The sequence below is a fragment of the Schistocerca cancellata genome, chromosome 10, assembly GCF_023864275.1.
Source record: "Schistocerca cancellata isolate TAMUIC-IGC-003103 chromosome 10, iqSchCanc2.1, whole genome shotgun sequence".
Taxonomy (NCBI): domain Eukaryota; kingdom Metazoa; phylum Arthropoda; class Insecta; order Orthoptera; family Acrididae; genus Schistocerca; species Schistocerca cancellata.
In genome coordinates, this window is record NC_064635.1 from 35,050,710 (window position 1) to 35,073,288 (window position 22,579).

The following is a 22,579-nucleotide window of genomic DNA, read 5'->3' on the forward strand; positions in this document are numbered from 1 at the left end:
TGAGGCAACAGTTTGTTGCGAAAGCTTGAATTTTGTGTGTATGTTTGTGTTCGTTTGTGTGTCTGTCGACCTGCCAGCACTTTCATTTGGTAAGTCACATCATCTTTGTTTTTAGGTGTATATATATATATATATATATATAACTCTCAGCTTAAGTTGGGTAGTTCTGGAGTTTTCAGTGAGTTAGAACAGCTACTAGCAGTGGTAAGAGCTACATTGTCAGATGCTTCAAATTTTTTTAATAGTATGGTGGTAGCACTGACTACAGAGTGCCAGAATGGATCAATATTTCTCTGTTTTGTGCTGAACGATGAAGAGGAACATGATAGTAACCATTTAAAAATCATCTCAAACATAATATGAAACTGGGCCTGTAACCTTGAACAAACTGACAACTACAATACATGTATAAATCTAGTCATGGGAGTTGTGGATTTGAGAATCTACAGGGAGCTCACCTTTTATAGTGAAAAAACATAGTACAGATACATCACAGCAGCACAATAATTTGTTAACTTTCATGAAGAGGAAATCAGTGGTCAAGGACTGGAAGAGGGAAGAAAGGAAATCGGTTCTCACAGGATTCTTATGTCTTATATTCCAAAATAAAATCAATCGTGCATTTATTCATTTATTGATAATAATCATACATATTATGAATTTAAACACAAGGAACAAATACATCTGGTTGAAACATATTCTCTAGCAACAGCAAGAATCCTTCGTGCATAAGCATACTGCTTCACTCTGTTAGGAGAACTTCTGCATTTGCACTGTCAAACAATACATATCACACTCACACTTACAACTGTAGTAAGTGTCCAGTTGCCATCTTGTTGAAACATATTCTCTAGCAACAGCAGGAGTCCTTTGTGCATAAGCAAACTGATTCCCTCTGTTAGGAGAACTTCTGCATCCACACAATCAAACATTATGTATCACACTCACACTTACAACTGTAGTAAGTGTCCAGTTGCCATACTTAATCCACATGTGTACAAACTACTTAGCCTTGCTGGGAGAACATTTGCCACCTCCACATAATAATTGTGCTCACACTCACAACACTAGTAAGTGTCCAGTTGCTACACACGAATTATAAACAAGTTCACTGCTCCTGCTGGGTAATTTGACCACTATTTTACAGTATTCACTGCACTCACACGTACCACAGTAGTATGTGTCCTCTAAGTGAATAAGTTTTAACTAATTAACTCATTCTGTTTAAGTGAAGACTATGGTTAACAAATGAAACTTACAAAAAAAAGAAAAGTTTATATTAAGGAGAACACTTCTGATCTCTGGAAAAACACATGTAAGTTCCAAACTGTTTGAGGTTTTTTTTCTGTTCACTATTAACACAAGATCCAGTGTATAATCTGAATTAACCTTTTATAGAAGTTTATGTTAATTTTTAAGTTTCGGAGAAAATTTCCTGATCACACCATGTTACCTGTTCTAAGTGAAATAGTATGTGAAGGTCGTAGTGAAGAATGACTCAACAAAGTGATAACATCTTATATCAACATTAAATAATAGTTCTATAAAAAAGGTTTTGGGCAAGGAATTGTTGCACTTAGGCAAATGCACATAAAAGCAAATAATCGAGACCAGAGAAGGCAGAGATTAAAATGATTATTCTTGCTTTCTAACTAGCAATGTAATTATAAAGTACAGAGGAGGAAGGCTGAACACAATGTTCTGTTGAACAGGTGAACAGATTCAATACGCATTGGTTTTAAACATTGTGACAAATGTACCAGGCTGAAATTAAGCCCAAGGCACAAATTATACACCACATATGACCACTGAAACATGTAAAACAGTTTATGCCATGAGTTACAAAGATTAATAACTTGCACAAGTGAAAGTGAGGCCACTGACTAGGGGTAACAGTTTCTAAGAATCAAGGGGTCCAGCTTCAACCACACAATGTAAAAAATGGAAGACATATGAGAAACATGTCTTTTGTGCAGGAAATTCTGTGTGTCACTTTTGTTACCATCTGGGAATTAAGATTTAAGTCAAACTGACTGTTAATTATCCTCAAAAAATGAAAATAAATAAATAAAATAAAATAAATAATAAGTAAATAAAAAATGGAAAGTCTGATATGGTACAGCAGTCTTTGACATTGTGTGGACTTGAATACAGTGATCCACAATTTTTAAATCCAAGTGAATTTATTACAGTGGGCATTTGGGAATGAGGAAGTCCTGGGTGATAAAAATGTCTAGCTCTACTGTGAACCTGTGAGGTATTGTTTTCATATTATTTACTTTCTTCTTTGGATTCCAAAATTGGTATGTCAATATGATAATTATTTCCACACTTGCATTTCTGTATTATGACAAACTGGTCAGGATGAAACAATGTGAATTCTGAAGCACAAGTTGATGACATCTGATCACTTAAATGTGAAAAACTACTTGTTGCTGTATGTAACAGAGAATAATAAGTACAGAAGTGAAAGTTAGTATCTTACAAATTGTTCAGAAATTCATGATCTACAAAATATTCGATATAATTTTGAAATTGTATAATATTCACAGAGCTTGTTTTGGATGACACACGTTGCACTGAGGCCACCAGATAGTGTATTACATCATGTGCTACTAATAATTGATTGCCTATTTACCAGTTAGAAAAATGAGAGAGGCAAAACAGATTAAAGAAAACATGCTAAGAAAAAGAGAAAGTGCTGACCACATACTGCACTCTCAGACACAAGTAAATAGTGAATACAAATTGAAACTTTGTAGAAGGAAATAAACATCTCTAATTCACTAGGATAGATTTACAGTTGGCCAAAAGACATTCGTTGCACTCTGCTGACAATAAGGTGACCCAAACATTCAAGTCATCAAGCCATCCACCACCTTCTTTCCATAAGTGTTATATTTTTGGTATTTGCATTCTTAATCCTTAAATATTTCCTCAAGTCAATGTTTTTGTTTAATGGCCTAATGGCTGGCTAACTCTCTGGATGAAGCTGACCTATAAATTAAAATTTCTTGAGTCTAAGGTTCTAATTTTTGTGAAATATTAGAGGCACTTCATGATTGCTCTGGATCTGTTGAATGATTTAAGAGAGATATAAATGATGTAGTTATCTTCTACTTTCACAATCTTTTTCCATGCCTAGTATGAAGATATGAGGAGTGATATTGTGGTTGTTGGCACAGCTCTGTTCGTTGATTTCCAGTTTCAAAATGTGTATGTTCATCCGTATAACTGAGGTTCTCCCCTTTGACATTATTTTACATATGCAATGTTTGATCTTGATTCTGAAGTGGGATTTGTTAGTAGTGGCAGCAACTTGGAGCAGTGGTATTTTCTGAAAAATAAACAAATAGATGAAAATTCTGATAAGAAACAACAAAAATATGGATTGTAAGCAGATGCTATTTATAATACACTTCGTCAGGTACCAAAAATAACTGACATCAGTACAAACTATATCACCTGGAATGGTCATCTCTTACACATATATGAGACATTTTGGAGAAGTATATGTTATAGTGTAATGTAAATGACTTAATACATATGTTATGAAATTCAACAACTTTAATGCTCTTAACACAACCTCAGTAAGACTAAACCTGAGATAGTAAACATCACCTTGGTACTTGCTCATTTATGTCTTGGAATTCTTTTGTTCCTTACAGCTAAGACATGAAAGGTTTTTTTTATTAATAATCCATGCATCCAGTTTTCTGTACTGTAGTACATTTTTTGTTTGTAATCTCCACTTCTAATGAAAACAATGAGAAGTTTAAAAACTATGCGCCAGTAGGAAATTTATAAAGTACGTGCCAGTGCAGCAACTCAGCAAGCTGTGCATGATGGGTGATTAAAAAGGCATAAAAACTAAAAGATATGTTTGTAAAAAGTTGCCACTCACCATATAGCAGAGATGCTGAGTCACAGACAGGCACAACAAAAAGACTGTCACAAATAAAGCTTTCGACCTGTAAGGCCTTCGTCGAAAATAAATGACACACACTCTCTCTCTCTCTCTTCAGTCCCAGCCAGCTGTAGCCACACTGCCACAGTTGCCTGAAACTGGAAACTGCAGTCGTATGTGTGTGTGTGTGTGTGTGTGTGTGTGTGTGTGTGTGTGTGTGTGTTGTCTACTTTTGACGGTGTTACTGCCTGAAATCTTTATTTATGACATTGTGACACTATGTGACCTTTTCATAATATTGTTACATTCCATCCTGGATTTTTCATTGTTTGTAAAAAGTTGCCAATATATAAAGTTAAAAATACCTTAAAATATATGGCAAATTTAAATGTTAGTCTACTCTGGAAGTATTTGCCTGAAGCGTAGCCACATATGGAAGTGAAACATGTGAGATTAACAGTAGCTATAAGAATAGGAAATTTTGAAATGTGATGCCAAAGAAGAATGCTAAAGATTAAGTGGGTAGACTGGATATGTAATGAAGAGGAACAGGATAAAATAGGAGAGAGAGAAGTAATATATGGTTCAACTTAACTGCTAGAAGGAAAATGTTGATAAGACACATCCCAAGATAGCACGGAATAGTTAATAGTTCATTATTTTGTTCATGGCTGCCTGCAGAATATTTCAACAAACATAAAAAGTCAGTCATCAACTGCACAAGAAAACCTTTGTTTGGTTCACTTTACCAGGTTCAGTAGTTGAAACTGTCAACTTTAGAGGTGAAATACGCTAAAATCATTGGTAAACAAATGTCAAAATAAACACTGCACAGTAGTGGCCTGTGCTACAGAGTCAGTAAAAACAGAGTGACATCTCTAAAAATATACGGTATGTGCGATGAAAGGCAAACAATTGAATGTCATATTTCACATCATACATAGTATGCATGAGAAAAGCCAACCACCAAACTGCGCACTTCATTGTTGGTCCTACACAAGAGATCAGGTAATGTTCTCCAAGTATTTTCCAAACCCAAACTGATGGCTGACTTTTCTCATGCGTACTATTTACAATGTGAAATCTGACATTTAATTGTTTGCCGCTTCTCGCACACATCATATATTTTTAGAGATCTCACTGTGTTTTATTGACTCTACAGCACCAGTTCAATCATCGCTTAGCAATGACTACAAAAATATGTCACTGTTCAACCACCCCCTCTTGTGTCAGTTACTCCAGGAGTCAGTGCTGAAACACACAATGGAGGAGCTAAGTTGCAATGCCCAGTGACAGGAATCAGATTGTCTGTACAAAATACTGGAAGAACTCCCTCTTTCTAGAATGAAAACAAAGTTAACTTAACATCTCTTGAGTCCTGTGCATCTTGTGCCTCCTACATACAAGTACTGTTGTCTGTATTACTATTTGCAAAATTAAGGCTAAGTATCGTCTTCTTACTACTATGTACTGATGCTTTCAAAAACTGCAACCGAACTGTGCCTACCAGCAATGGGCAGCTGGTTAAATCAGTGTTGACAAGGAGCACTGAAGTCTGTCTTACCGGAGGTGTGATGCTGTCCACTCTTTCCACTGACGTGCAGGTCAGCACCTTCTCAATGCCATTTCATGGCAATGGGCTGGCCGTCAATGCTACAGGAATGCACACTCCCTATGCACAGTCATGTGCTAGATGGCCCGCAGGTAGTAATTGGGAACTCGAGAGTGATACCTTCCACTGATTTCGTGTATTTTCACAACCATCCTCCACAAAGCTCGACAGTCCCCGCCCGTCACTATACGTCATCTCCCTGGTCTTGGCTCAGCTGTTGTTGGTTCTTCATGTTTACACTTAACAATCTCACCACCAATATTCAGCTTGAGCAGCTTTAGGAGGGTTGAAATCCATCAGTTGACATCCAATGACTCAGATATGTTTGAAGTCACTGACTCTCCTGACTAACCCACTGTGCTGTTACTACTTCTGTACTGACAACACAATACCCTCCCCCCCCCCCCCCCCCCCCACCTGCTTGTATACTGATGGGTCTGCTTTAGTCAATTATGCACTACGTAGCAGTGTCCAGATACTTTTCTCATATGGTTGACACTATAGTAGTTATGCAGAAATTGAGAAACTTAAAGCAGGACAGATTTAACTAGCAGAGCTGCATCAAATCTGTCTTTGGACTGAAGACAGTGTCAACACTATAAGCTACTGTTGTCAAATTAATAATGGAAGGGGTAAAGGTAACCATTCTCATTATAGTTGAAATGTTGAGTGAGAGACAAGCACAAAAATCAGATTTCCAAATTAAACTGACGCTGTGACATTTGTGCAGTAAATAGATTTTGTTTCTTTTGTATGCTTAACAAAGCATACAAAGTGTAGCCTTGTTTGGAAGTGAAATATGGATGATAAATAGTTTAGACAAGAAGAGAATAGAAGCGTTCGAAATGTGGTGCTATGGAAGAATGCTGAAGATTAAATGGATAGATCACATAACTAATGAGGAGGTATTGAATAGAACTGGGGAGAAGAGGAGTTTGTGGCACAACTTGAGCAGAAGAAGGGATCGGTTGGTAGGACATGTTCTGAGGCATCAAGGGATCACCAATTTAGTACTGGAGGGCAGCGTGGAAGGTAAAAATCGTAGAGGGAGACCAAGAGATGAATACACTAAGCAGATTCAGAAGGATGTAGACTACAGTAGGTATTGGGAGATGATGAAGCTTGTACAGGATAGAGTAGCATGGAGAGCTGCATCAAACCAGTCTCAGGACTGAAGGCCACAACAACAACAACAACAAAGCAGTGGAAGATAAGAGCCATCTTTGGTTTTTTAAGATCAGGGTTATTTTAACAATTTTTTGTCTTTAATAACTGGACTTTCACACTGACTTCATTGACCATTTTATGTATCGAAATACCCTATTTATTATGCTAACTAAAGTGAAAAACTATCAGTTACACATATTAGAGATTAAAATGATACTAATACCTTATGCCTGGCCTTTTGGCAATATTTGTGCACCATTTGCAAAATTCACTCTAGTGGTGCACCTTTTACTGACATTTGTGAAGAACTATGCACGAGTTACATACACAATTCTTACTTTTGGTTTCTTTGTCATTGATATCGGCTCAGAACCCAACTAGGACCTGTAACACAAAAACAATAATGCACAGGACTATTTACATAGCAACAGCACACATAACAGCTGGATTTCACAAAAGTTAGTACTAGAAATATTGCCATAATTTTAGCTGTGTTACTCATTATGGTGCATTCACCCTGTTTTCTGTTTCACAAATGTTGTTCCTGCTCTCTGTTAATTTCATTGCTGCTATGGGCTTCTGACAATTCAGTGGAGGAACGAAGATAATAAAGATGAAGTGAGGAAACTTTGGTGTGGGGACAAAGAAATTTGGAAGCACTGTGAAGAACATGGCAGAGGGTATTTCTCATTGTACCACTTCAAGGCTGATTCCTGTCCAATTTTAGTATGGAGTATGGGAGGAATGAGTGTCTGAACGCCTCTCTGCATGCTGCAACTAGTCTAATGTTGTCATCATGATAGCTACAGCAGCCGCAAGCAGGAAGTTTTAGTCCCTGGTGATTATAATTGAAGTGCATCTATTCATGGAGGTTCAGTATGGGCTGTAATTATAATATAGCAAAACTTGGTGGATACACTAATCCACTAATGTGGAACCAATTTATGCTGGAAAATGAATTAGTTCCAATTTTGGTCACCAGGTTCAAATCTGGCACTTTACACTGTATAATGGTATGACATCTATGCTGTCATTTGACAATCCATAAAATGAGTTATCAGTATGGCTATCAAGAAGTTAGACCTTGTGCTGTTAGTAAACTTTTTTATGGGAAGGACAGAATTTACAGTGCTACATTGAGAAAATATTGCTAACTGAAAGCTCTGAGGAGAGGTCTGATGTCACTGAATGGTTTAAAGAAGATATTAATGTCATTCGAAAACCCAGGTGAGCTTGGAGTGGCACCTGGAAGAGGAAAGATTCCTATCTTGATGGACATTATTGATGAACTTGCCGTTGCTGTAACTGACCATTCAGCATGTGCCGTGGGTATTGCTGGTGCTCATAAAGTGTCGTGAGAATTATCCACCCATGGTCAACAGTACAGAAAGTTTTGTGGTCTACAACGCTGGTACACATACAAGATCCAGATGGTGGAGCAACTGAAACCTCATGATCCACAGCAACATTCTGGATGTCCTCTTCAGTTTCTGGCACAGGTTGAAGTTGGTGAAATGTAGCTGGGCAATATTCTGTGGAGTGACAAGCCACATTTTACACTACAGGGTGCAGTGAATACACACAACTGCCAAATTAGGGGTACTGTTTAACCGCGTGTTGTGCACAAAGAGCCACAATACACCTGGATGACCTATCAAGTGTATCATAACATCTGCATGTTATCAAGACCACCTCATACAACATCTCATTCTCACTTTCGAAGAGTGCAACTGTGAGGAAACCATTGTTATCATTCACCTTGTGCCACTCACCCAGTGAAAAATATGTGACAAACCACATTTGACACTACAAAAACCTTTCATGAATGTGTTATCTCCAGAGGCGTTTCAGATGCATGTCCTGCATGATCACCTGATCTGAAACAGTGTGAATTTTGGCTCTGGGGTGTCTAAAGATATCTCACAACAACAGCTTTTGTTTCCTCTCAGCTGGGATATAGTGGCCACAAGCAGTAGCTTGATTGTAGTTTTTAAACATCAATATTTTATGTAGAATAATATTTGCAAAAGTAACACACTTTGAAATATTAAGTATTTTAAAATTTGTGACTTGTAAAACTCACTAGAATTAAATTACAATGATAGACTAAAAACACAGAATTTCCTGAGATTTTACAAGATTCCGAGGAAATTCCCTAATTTTTTCAGGTAAAATGTAATTCCCTGAGAATTCCATGTTTTCCAGGTAATCCTAAAGAATTGCTACCCTGAGATTCTTTTTGCCAGGAATAACTAGCAGCCAAGGCCAGACAGTCTCATGCCGTTGTTTGAAGGAAATATTGTGCAATTAACAAAATGTGTTCTGGCAGTAGGCCAGAGAGTCATATCTTTGTTCTTGAATCTTTCTTAGCAGATTGCTATGGGATAGTTTGCCTCACGTATTTCACCATTTCCGTGACACTCTCCCTTTGGTTAAACAAACCTGTGACCATTCATGTACCATCTTTGTAGGCATTCAGTATTCTCTGTTAGTCCATTTGGTACAGGTCCCACCCACCTGAGTAATATTCTAGCAATATCTTCTGTTCTCTAACGTAATAATACCTGACCATTCCTCACACATTTCACATGAATGTACAGATCTGTTCCCTGTGCCTACGAGTTGGACTTTTTCTTCCCTTCCTCCTGTTCATGTGCTTTTGACATGCTGACACGTTTTGCAGGAAGTGTACCAGATCATGGAGTAACAAAAATCCAGCTCCCAGAATATGAAGGGGAACTTGCTCATTACTTTGGGCCAATGAGAACTGAATGAAGAATATGCAGGCAGTAATGAACAGTGTTGTATATTCCCAGATAGGATCCCCAATATACAAGTCATACGAATGGATGGATAACTATTGATAAGGTGTGGTTTGTTATTCGCTGAGATATCTTTCATTGTTACCGAGACAAAGCTACAGTATATAGAGTTGCTGCACCACTTGAAGTAAGGATGATCATGCACAATAGCCAATTTCTATCCCATTACTTTAAGGTCATCATTAGATTTACTGTATCCCTACAGACAAGGAAGCCTACAGATTTCATTTTATATGTGCCATCCTTTTGTGTTACTCTTACAAGGAATGACTATGTATCCATCCATTTTGTGCGTGTTATTTGCAGTGTGCATAGATGAAATGTATCACTAAGTGGCAGAAGCAGAATACAAATACAAAGGCATAAATTTGCTAGTTTTCAGAACCAAAGACTCATTCTTCTGTAATAATAAATGGAATATAGCATTATTCTAAAAAAAGGCATTGTACATCAAAGTGCATATGCTTTATGGAGATAAAAAATAACATCAAACAAGGATAAATTCAGTTCATCAGTAAAACAGTGCTAGGCTGAGGACTGTTTTTATCCTGAGAGAGAACCTTAAGGAAAACAGTATTGTACCATCCTCTGATGGAATATATGTAAAATGTCATCAATAATTATGTAATATTATTTCTTGCTGAATTTTTTTCAATGAAAGAAATGTCTGTAGCACTTACAGGCTCATTCAGTGTCTATACTAGATTTACAAGACTCTTACACAAATAAATAAATCCATTTTTCCTTCACATACTATCCCAGTAAGCCTCCTTTACTGTGGTTCTTGGTGGATTTTCCTGTCCCAGTAAGTCATGCCTCTTTTCGTATAGTATCTTCCTGACACCTGTCACAAAGAACACTGTGATCTAAAACTATGCCCTTGGTTCTGAAAACTAGCAAATTTTTTTTCTATGCTTTTTCTTTTGCTATTATTTAATGATTAGATTATTTTATCAGAATTTTAAATATTTTCATTTCACTGATCACTGCTATTTTTTGTGTGGAAATTATACTTTTTGTCCTGAGACAAAATAAATGAAACTTTAAAGATCTGCTGATCTCTGTTTTAATTTTCAGCCCCCTCAAACAAATCATCATGCCACTATTTACTATTTCAAGATAGAGAGAAACATGGCAGGTAAAACAGAGTAAGATCCATAAAGAATAGGCATAATACACTCATTCATCCTATTCTATAGATCCCATAATAAAGGAGAACCTGCTTATTCTTCAGCCACCTGTTTATAACGTTAGACTAATGACAGTACATACACATGATTCTAAGCATACCATTTTTTGGTGCTTTACATGCAGTTGGAACAGGAAGAAATCCTCATAACTTCATTTGTATTCCTTCCTCGTCCAGCAGAAGGAGAGAGAAGAGAGTTACAGTACCTTACGAGCTTGTGAGAGCATAACACAAAATACTATTCAGAAGGGTGGAAGGAGGAATCACTTCAGTTGGTTACTAAAGTGTAGGGTTACATACTTCTGATTGTGGATTGTGATCCAAAAACTGTTGGAAAACAACAACACATCACTTTACTTTCATGTGTGTCTACTGGCAGTATTAAGCTTTTGCACACTGAAGCAACTAGAAGTCGTGTCTCATATTTATAAACACATATAAAGTTCTTTAAAATATGACAAAAAATTAATAAAAGCACAGGTCTCAAGTACCTACTAATGTAAAAGTTTTTACTATCAGAAAAACAAAAACATTAAAAAACATGCTTCAGCTGAAACAGGGGATGTAACCCAAGAACATAATGCAACCTTCACCATTAGACACTTAGTTTAATTTCACTTTGAGAGTCAAGTATTGTCTAGAACTTTATCACATGTCATTAACTTATGAAAATACTCACATGCTAGAGCCAAGGTAACACAAATTATGTGCAGTGCTAAGTGGGTGTCGTAAGGCTCTATGGCCACATACAACAGAAACGCCAGCACATAATAAACTGCTAGCAGCGTATAATTCAATACGCTGAAGAGCTTCACCAACTCACTTTTAACCTGTCAGAGAAGGAAAGGAGAAAAAAATCAGTATACGATGTTATTGTCTTGAGTTCCTGAAAAAGAATTATTTGAATTTCAAATATGATGTGGATTTTCTCCTAGTAATCCACCTTCAGTTAAATTAGTCTTTTAAAGCAAGCTGCCGTTCATCCCACCAGATAGAAATTCTGTTGCTGTCATCCTGAAGCTCGTACAATCACTCTTTCTTATTCTCTCCGTTTTTGTGCTATGGAAGCAATTTCCATCAAAATATAGGTTAGAACCCACACGATCCCAAGAATTAGAATAACTTTCCATTGGTTTATATGGAAAATTTTATTTAAACTTAATATTATTTAATATTTCTGAATCCACAAATATATCAGTAAAGTTACTTCCATACTCAGCAGACCTATTTTGTGTTGATGACTGATAGCTGATATTCCGTACTGGAAACTGGACCTCATGATTATACTAATGTTTTGCTCAAGAGTTTCCTTACATTCACAAGTATTTATTGTTCATTTAATGACATCCTATGCATTGAAATTGCTTTGTCTCTCACTCTTAAAACACTGCACTTTTACAATTACTTCTATACTAATACATGAAGTAGTCATCGGCAGAGTCCATAGTAAAATACACTACACTCTGTCAAAAGAAAGAGAAAAATATTACACTTACACTCAAAAATGCAGCCAACAGCAAATTTGTAATAATTAATGAGATAATGACCACAACTTTTGTATACCATAGGTTACCTGAAACAGAAGAAATATTGCTTCAGTTTATAGTTTATGAAACTGAGCCAGAAAGTTATCAAGGAGATGCTTTTATACTCACAAACACTCACTGGCAAACAGCGTTCCATACACTGTATATCAACACAGTGCATCAAGGGAACTGTAAAGAGTGTCTGAAACAAATGATATTTTACTCATAACTATTGTTCAACTAGCAGATTTAATCAGTGTTGAGTTTCACAAAAGGTTAAACTAAGTCAACCAAAAGTAATACATGGAAACTGAAAAAGCAGAATTATGCATCTGAAAAGTCAGGCTATAAATTAGTTTTTTTTTTCCTCCAACATCACAGTCACAACTGTTAAAGATATGAAATATATTATTTACACTCTAAGAGTGATAAAGGTTGGAGTTCAGCTCTTTAAAAGGTCTTCTCTCTGAAACACAGCAAGCTGTAACTTGTTCCTCTTACTAATATTCTACCCATACCAAGTAATTAACTTTTTTGCTTTTCATTTATATTTCAACTGTGTATAACCAAACATACTGTGTTTTTGCCAAAACACTAGACATCCGATGTTTCTCATAAATTTATTATGAATATTGACACCATTCATTAGAAAAAGCTCATTCCATTCTTTTCAGTTTTCCAAAAAATAATCAACTTACAAGGTGCCTGTAATTAAAGTTAGCACCCATCTCAATTATCTTTATCATTTATTGGATTCCAGGATGTGTATATCTTTTGTCCTAATTTTTCTGAATGAGAACACCCCCCCCCCCCCCCACTATTCAGTGAAGTCCTTAATTAAGGAACTGACTAAATTAATTTCATATATGGCAACTTCACTTGTAAATAAGTAATCCACCACAAAGAATTATGGTGTGCTAATGAAGTAGAACTGAAAACTTTCATTATTTTCTAGCTATCTCTTCGTTAAACCAAATTGTTACCTGAACCAAGAGGTTATTTACATTGTCAAATTTTCACCCTAAAGTTTTACAAACTACAATATAATTCTCAAGATCATAAAATATCACTACGCCAGTTTATTAACACCCCTCTGACCCAAAAACTTCATTTCCGTGTGAGCTAATACACGAGTAACGTCTCCGTGAGACTCTGGCCCCAGCATATGTGTGGCCAACATGTATGTGTCACTCAGGTAGCAACTTGTATTAATCTTCAATTAACTTCTTTGAGGCAATCTGTGAGTGACTTTTATTCCAGTCGCATCTTTCCATCAACGTCACGGACATCAGTATGTCATGTATCTGGAAATCTGGCCTGTTAACTAACTGTGTAAATTGAAACCAATGTTGTCGTATTTTGTGAGAACTGAATTGTGAAAATGTACTGCAGGTACTCTGCCACTTCCATACTGATAGATGGGATGTTCAAAGTGCCTACCTGTGAACAACATTTCATGTGAAATCTGAAAGTGGCCATCATATTGCCATCAGCAATGATAAATGTGGAAACAAGTCAACACAGTTCAATGCTGTGCTGTGTGCATTATTGGGGAATAACCATACAACTAGTTTGCAGCAATTCTATGAACTCCCACTGACGAGACACCAAGTCCACAAGAAATCACAAGTGGGTACGTTGCACCTCATCCTCTCTTCAGGTGGCTCCCTCTCATCCTGGGGTCTGAATGATCTGAATTTCTTTTTAGCTTTCCCCAATCTACCCTTTCCTCCTCCACAAGGAGGGAAATGTCATCACTAGTATGTTTATGTCTATCTGTCAGTAGTGCTACATATTTTGCCTTTTGCCTCCTGAAGATAAAGATCTGGTCAACGACTCTACATTATATTTACTATTTTTCTTGAATGAATTTTCCTTTGATACAATGACTCTCATCTCAGTATACAGTCCAAGGAACTTCATTGCTGGATTCCAAGAAGTAAGCAAAGACAGAGACAATTATTGAATGGAAGTGGGCACTGGACATTACAGAACAGTGCAAATGATGTCAGATATAGGAAGTATAAATATACAAGAAACACTTGCAAACATTGCTTACTTTCATTCTATTGAGTCATATGGAACATATATGAAGTAACTCATCAAACTAAGCAAAAGTTTTTAGAGTGCAAAAGATAAGACTCATTTGTGCCGTAAATTCGGGAACATCAAGGAACTGGGTATTCTAACCACTGCTTCTCATGGGGGAAACTCCCCGTTGTAGTCCCCTCAGATTTAGTGGCTCATCAAAAACTGAACATGGTTCAAGTATGAAAACAGGAAGAAGGTGTTCTAAAATGTGGAAAAAAGAAGTAAAACGGAAACAGTAAATGGTCCAACCTCGAGGTGTGGAACACAGAGAACATTGCAATAATCATGGTGTCATGCTTCTCTCCCCCCCCCTTCCCACCCCCCCACCCAAACAAAATTATGAACTTTCTGTTATGAGTCACATAGTAAGTATATACACTATGTGATCAACATTATCTGGACACCTGGCTGAAAATTACTTAAATGTTTGTGGCACCCTCCATCGGTTAGAATACACAGTTCCTTGAAGGCTAATCATACTGGCACACAGGGCAACCTCTGTCATATACCAAAAGGTAGCTTACATTGTACTAATGCCAGTACAGGTATTCGGCTTCTTTACTTCGTTACATTACGAACAACTTCAGTTGGAAAGACCACATAGATAATATTGTGGGGAAGGCGAGCCAAAGGTTGCGTTTCATTGGCAGGACACTTAGAAGATGCAACAAGTCCACTGAAGAGACAGCTTACACTACTCTCGTTCATCCTCTGTTAGAATATTGCTGTGCGGTGTGGGATCCTTACCAGGTGGGATTGACGGAGGACATCGAAAGGGTGCAAAAAAAGGGCACCTCGTTTTGTATTATCACGTAATAGGGGAGAGAGTGTGGCAGATATGATACACGAGTTGGGATGGAAGTCATTAAAGCAAAGACGTTTATCGTCGCAGCGAGATGTATTTACGAAATTTCAGTCACCAACTTTCTCTTCCGAATGCGAAAATATTTTGTTGAGCCCAACCTACATAGGTAGGAATAATCATCAAAATAAAATAAGAGAAATCAAAGCTCGAACAGAAAGGTTTAGGTGTTCGTTTTTCCCACGCGCTGTTCGGGAGTGGAATGGTAGAGAGATAGTATGATTGTGGTTCGATGAACCCTCTGCCAAGCACTTAAATGTGAATTGCAGAGTAATCATGTAGATGTAGATGTACATCTATATATGTAATCTGCAGGCCACCATACAGTGTATGGCAGGGGTACCTTCTACTACCATTAGTCATTCCCTTTCCTATCCACTCACAAATAGAGCAAGAGCAAAAAAACTGTCTATGTACCTCTGTGTAGGCCCTAATTTCTCTCATCTACACAGTCCTTATGCAAAATGTGCATTGGCAGCAACAGAATCATTCTGCAGTCACTTGTAAATGCAAGTTATCTAAATTTCCTCAACAATGTTTGAAGAAAAGAATGCTGTTTCCCCTCCAAGAATTTCCATTTGGCTTCACGAAGCATCTCTGTAACATGTGTTGATGAAACCTACCAGTAACAAACCTAGCATCATGGCTCTGGATTTCTTCTTGGAAAAACACATATATTAGTCTGAGGATTAAGCTGTTTTCAAACCTGCAAAATTATAGGTTTATTCTGAAGTACAATTATATCACATTAAAATGAAAAGACAGATAATAATCACTGCATAAAACACCTAACAATTTTAGTGCTGTTAGGGTATAAAAGAGGCTTCAAATAACGGAATAAGGCTAGTTAATCAAACATGGACTGCATAATTTACTCAGCAGGAAAATAAAATGATGAAACAGCAGTCATTATTTGCCAATATTGACTTAAAAATGCAGAAACACAAATCCATTAAGAGTGAAACAATCTAAGATACTTTCAAGCTGTGGATAAAGAATACTATAGGTAGAAATTCCCATGGAAAAAGATAAATTAGAACAAGCAGTATGAATAGAATTTTCTAATAAATGATGATAGATGACTACAAAACTGGCAGTAAGATGCATACATGTAAAGTGGGGGCACACATTTACTGTCCCCCACACAAGACATACATTACAAAAGCATTAAGAATATGTCTGCTTAACATGAGAATTAATTTGCGTTTCACATGCTACATTATACTGCATTCTGAATTTTGCTCATATCCAGACCTTTAAGAACTTCAGAGGCCTGTGAAGAAATTAATTTCAGTACATGGAATTTAATATTCTGATACTTGGACTTTGTTTTATTTTTCATTTGAAATACTGCCAAAAGTGTCATCATTACATTTGGGGAAATGTCAGCTCACTGATGAGATAGGATGAAAGTTTGGCTGGCTTTATGAAACAACTGCCCCCAACTGTCGCCTGTAGTGGTTTCAGGAAACATAATTATGAATAGTTGATGCTGTTTTGTCAAAAAGATATGATGAGACTTTGTCTGCGTAGAGACACCCAGCTCGATTTTACACACACACACACACACACACACACACACACACACACACACACACAACCTCAACTGTTGACCGCAACAGCACTATTTCTTCAAAGCAGATAGCACCGTTGCTGGTTCTGAATCCACATGTTTATCATCAGACAGTTGTTTTGTGTATAATTTTATTTATATTATGGACAAGAACAGTCATCTGGTCCAAGCCACCAGTTTGAAAGAGATGATGGCTCTTTCTTTCAATTGATCTGGGCCTTATAAGTAACTTTTTCTGATTTAATTCCAGTTTTTCCAATAATTTTTCATTTGAGAAGTTTGCTGTCATTTTTTACATCTGGCCACTTTTTACATTCTTCATTCACATCTTTTAATCTGCCAAGGAGTTTCACCTTTGATTTCTTGGCACCTCTTGCACCAGGGAGACTTTTTCTTGTTGACATGTTCATAAATTCTCTTGCATATCCTGTTTTCATTCAGATGAACCAGATGACCGTAAAACATCATTCTGCAGTTTCTTATCATTGCATTTCTTTGTTCAAATTTCTTATACAGGTCTTTATTGTACTGTACCTGTGTTCACCATTTTGTTTCGCTGGCTTCAGTAATTTTTCATAGAATTTTTCTCTCTTTCTTTTCCACATTTCTCCTGCCTTACAGATATCAAGGTATTTGATTGTGTATAAGCATTGTGGTTTTACTAAAGTAACATAGTGATGCAACTTTGCTTGGGAGGAGATAGGTCTCTTACTGCGCACATCTTTAGTGAACTAAAAGGCCATTTCCATCGTTCTTGGCCTGAATTTATTAACCTCACTGTCATGTCCATGCTTCTGTATTATCTCACCATGGTATTTAAATTTATTGCCTCTTATACAACTGGGGGTCCTGTCATGTTCATGTAGGGTGGCTTCCCAATGGAGTCCACAGACAATGAATATCTTGATATATTTTTGACGATGAGTGCAGTCAATAACCAAGCTGTTGCTGCTGCTCATGTGTATACTGCACAGTATCCTCAAAGATGCCATCACAGTAAGAATCCTTTTCATCACTTGGAGCAATGCCTTCCTTTGGGAAACCGCTAATCTTCATACACTAGTAGTGGGCAGAGGTTGTCCAAGAATCAGACATACTCCACAAAGAGAGTACATGATTCTTGAAACCAGTCACTTGTCACCTTCCTGAAGTACCCATGATATTGGAAGGAAATTCCAAATATCTCGCTGACTGTTTGTTAAAGTGTTGCACAAGGCTTTTGCACTGAATGGGAGATAAACATTTTACAAATAACATGATATGGATTGGCAAATCTAGCTTCACTTGTAAAGGTATTTTCAACCTCCACAACAGCCATTATTGGTCAGAAAACAATTCACATTTCGCACATGAACATGGCTTTTAGGCATGCTTTGGCAACCATTGGGCTGGAATCATGGGAGAAGTGCTCTTGGGCCATTATGTATTGTCAGACAAGTTGAATGCATTTCTTTGCCTAATGCATTAGAAAACATTCCACTTATTGTTTGGCGACACCTATGGTTTAAGCATGATAATGCACCACCACACTTTGGAATGAATATGCATAACTATTTAAATGATGGGTTTCCAGGGAAATGTATTGGTCACAGAGGTCCAAGGTTCTAGTCTCCATGTTCCCTTGATCTTACTCCACTAGGTTTTTATTTACGGGGACACTTCAAGGAAAAAATGTATAGTGCTCCACCCGTTGATGTACACGACCTAATAGCTCGTGTGCATGCCACTTCAGCAGTGGTGGATGTGTGTGTGTTGTGTAGGATCTGGCAAAGTATGATCCAGCAAGTAACAGTGTTTTTAAATACAAGGTGAAAATTTTGAACATGTTCTCTAAAGTTAAAGTTGTTTGTACATGTATGTACCAGCTCTGTGAAGATAAGCCTGGATGTCAAATATAGTGAAAGGAATTACTGCGAGTAGTGTAATGTGCACTCCATTATAGCCTACCTATTGTGTTTTTTATACCTCACGGGATACTAAAGACATTACTGTATCCACTATTATTTTCTATTGGTTTTATTTTTGTTACAGATGAAAACAAAGTGCTTGTTTATGCCTGTAAGAAGTTCATTTTATGTCTTAATGTTCAAATAAATGTAACAATAACAGAAGGAAATATACAATATGCCACATTGTAATGGTGTAAATGAGATACAATTTGATGCTTTAACTGAAGAAGGAGGAAAAAAATGGTGCAAACACAACTCTTAAGATCGACAAGTCTGCATACCTGTTCCCCACGGCACTGCCTCATCTCATTGAGCTCATGGGACATCTCTGGTAGAAAGCAGAGTTCATGCTACCTGTTGCTGGCCATGCTGCTCGCAGTTACTGCATTGCCAGAGCCTCATTTTTTTAAATTGTCTTTCTACTAAACTTATTGGTGGGATTAGGTCTTACTAGATATATTTTGTCTTGAATTTTGGTGAGGAATCACATGTCAACTGCTAACTGTGGCATTTTTTCTTCACTTTATATATTAACAGGGCCTAGTTGCTGTTATTTCATTTTTTGAAAGAATTAGCACATTTGACAGAATGAACATGTGTGGTTGTTGAACCAAGAATAAACATAAGTTACTTACAGCAAAACTTAATGCATATGCCCATGGTGAAGCATCAGTGAAGCAATGTATTAATTCCCATATTCTTTGTCGCATAAGAGCAGCAGGATCTTCCATTTTCTTCTTCAAAGTTTTGTTGTATGACTGAAAAAAGAAACACCTTTACATCTACCAGCAGTACAGCAAAGAACAGGTAATTAATGTATGCTTATCTCTTCATTAAATATGGCAAGGAACGTTCTGACAAAATGTTGTTAATTTATGAATAAAGGAAACAACTTACTTTTGCTTTGGGAAAATCCTGCCAACGAGCTAGATTTCGAATACATATGGGAGCACAAAAACACACACACACACACCCTTCAGCTCATTAAAGGATTCATCCAAAAGCTGTTTTTATTGTCTCTGTTGATGAGCTCAGCTCTTCTCTTCTACCTTCATAGTATAAATAGTTAACAAATTTGGGAAAGAAAGAAAATATTTCTTGTATTCAAAATCCAAACATTGTTGTCATTCATGACTTGAGAACTTCATTACAGTATTTAAAGATACACAGTTGTTTTTACTATGCTTTCAGACTGTCTGCATAGATTGTCAATTATTTCTAAGAATGATTCTAGAAAAAGCTTTGCTCTGAGGTAGATGAAAACTAATACATGTATTAAAGGAATTTGTTTGGAAAATATTACCCACGCAAGTAACTGTGTCATAGCTGTTGTTTACAGACAAACTATCATCCTATGAGCAAAAAAAACTCCAGAGTCAAACTAGGAAAAGTCTCTGTAGTTGCCAGCGATACATCCTGATTAAAAGCAGATTCTGAAAGCTGCACGTGCACTCACATCACAAATTTTCCAGCATTTTGGATTCACTATTTTTATGAACTTTGAATCTATCGACAGATCTTTCACATATGTACTTTCATTTTGTGTAATGTGTGATGATTCTGACAGGACATAGAGATGTAAATGAAAGACAGGGAAATAAGTAGCAAATTGTTATGCTAAAGGGTGGCTATAATTAAACTTTCACTGCTTGATTCAGCTTAGACAGAGAACTATTTACTGTATGGGCAGGCAACCTTAAAGGAATGGTGTTCAGACTGTGTGTTGCAGGATTTGCAATGTTAGCAGTGTTCATGTCATGATTTGATGTTAGGTGCTGGTAATGGTATGATGATGCAGGGCTCGTACACAAACATCAGTGTGCACTACAGTTAAAGACTGTAAACTTTTGTCTGGACATGAATAGTAGTGCTTTGCCCATAAAGCTGTTTTATCAAAACAACAGCAATAGTGCTGCTGGTCTTCATGAATAATGATGCATTAAAGGAATGTGCAGAGGTCCTCTTTCCACACCAGGGTTCAAGAATGATACAGAAGTTCAAATTAACTGGCAGTTTGGGAATTGCTTGTCTTGGGAGAGACCTCCGGTCAACTGTGCCACACATTGTTAAGGAAGTTACTGTTGCCATGGCTAAGAAGCTGGACACAACGAGTGATCTTCAGACAGTGCATGAGCTGTGTGGCAACAGCTGAACATTCTATGGTCCACCATTCAAAAAGTGCTGTGAACAATTATGAAACAGTGTCTCAAGTGCAGTTCCAGGCTGTTGTGGATGCTGGTGGTCATCACACTAAACAACAATTGCAACCTGTAATGTAAGCATGGTATGCAGTTAACAGATATTATCCCTCTCATGTGGAAATTAAAATGTGTTTCTTTCCATGGTTTATTCATTATTTCTCTTCTCCATGTCCTTACAAATGTTTCCGGGAAGTTTCACTGCCCTGCGACCACTTGTTTGTCATGGAGACATTTCAACTAATGAAAGTTTAATTATAACCACCCTGCATAAGTAGAATAATATAATTAAGTGATTCACGGCTAACATTTTGTCTTAATTACAACTTATTACAGAATCTAATGGTAAATGCAGGGAGGAAGAAGCTTTCATGTTGGACAGGAGATATGTTTTGTTGGCTCTGTCACTAGGAGCAATGGCTAAGACAATGAAAGGTCTGTGTTTAGTCCCTGTTGGTCACATAAAAAGTTGTCGTCTGACTCCAGTGATAAGTTATTCACATTTGATCACAGTTGCATCATATTTTGCTCACTGTAGAAACCACAGATGCCCTGCAATGTAAATGAAATGTCGTAGAAGAAATTACAAAAAAACAGTCACGAACAGGGTAAGGTATGAAGACAGAAAATTAATGAGGAAAATAAATTCAATGAATAATAGGAATGGGAAAAACTGACTATTTACCACAACAGCAGTGATAAAACTTTTTATTTAAAAAACTGTTTTTTAAGGACATAGAATTTGCATTGGTTTGAAATATTGTGTTGTTATAAAAAATGGGAAAAGTGATCAGTGCTATTTTAATAACAATGCTGATAGAAACAAGCAACAGACACATGGCATAAAAACTGTTAGAGCATTACTGAGACAATAAAGTTGCTGTTGCCATGTGTCGTGGCTTAAGTTACACATGTACATGCAGTGTGCAAGAGTTGCCCCTGCCCGGTCTATACAGCAGTTTCTCGCTGTGGTCACAGGACATCCGCTGTATTGCACATTAGCACCAACCCTAGTCTGGAAATATGCTTATGAAGTGATGTAGCAATGAAGTACAAAAGTTCCTTTAAAAGATTGAATAACGATTTGTCTGCCACTTCTATGAAATAATAAGAGGAATGAAATATGGTAACAGTAATAAATTAAAAACTTAACAACTGTTCTTTCATAGTAAACAATAAAAAAATAAAGTAGCTAATCTGCTGCCTGTATCCACTTACATACCTTTATCTGCTTGTAGCCCCTGAAAACAGACAAGATAACTCAAAAAATAGTTCTTCAACCTCAGTCCTGACAAAATTCTACCATCTGGTGAGCAAGATGTATGAGACAGGAGAAATATCCTCAGACTTCAAGAAGAATATAATAATTCCAATCCCAAAGAAAGCAGGTGTTGACAAATGTGAAAATTACTGAACTATCAGTTTAATAAGTCACAGCTGCAAAATACTAACACGAATTATTTAGACGAATGGAAAAACTGGTAGAAGCCGACCTCGGGGAAGATCAGTTTGGATTCCGTAGAAATGTTGGAACACGTGAGGCAATACTGACCTTCAACTTTTCTTAGAAGAAAGATTAAGGAAAGGCAAACCTATGTTTCTAGCATTTGTAGACTTAGAGAAAGCTTTTGACAATGTTGACTGGAATACTCTCTTTCAAATTCTGGGGGTGGCAGGGGTAAA

General features: G+C 37.0%; 1 protein-coding gene and 1 long non-coding RNA gene across 2 annotated transcripts in view; both read right to left on the reverse strand.

Moving 5' to 3' along the window:
* Positions 1 to 980, reverse strand: part of LOC126106740 (uncharacterized) — a 52,464-nt gene extending 51,484 nt beyond the window's left edge. The window contains exons 1-2 of the mRNA XM_049913115.1: positions 955 to 980; positions 807 to 910 (exon numbers count right to left, since the gene is read on the reverse strand). Of these exons, the coding sequence (XP_049769072.1) occupies positions 807 to 910; positions 955 to 980 (130 nt within the window). The remainder of the gene's footprint in view (positions 1 to 806; positions 911 to 954) is intronic.
* An 11,241-nt stretch (positions 981 to 12,221) lies between these two features.
* LOC126106840 (uncharacterized) lies at positions 12,222 to 19,450 on the reverse strand. Its single transcript, XR_007523396.1, has 3 exons — positions 19,334 to 19,450; positions 12,353 to 12,425; positions 12,222 to 12,270 (listed from the first exon to the last, which is right to left on the reverse strand). It is a non-coding gene; the product is annotated as an uncharacterized LOC126106840 (long non-coding RNA).
* Between the last annotated feature and the right edge of the window lie 3,129 nt (positions 19,451 to 22,579).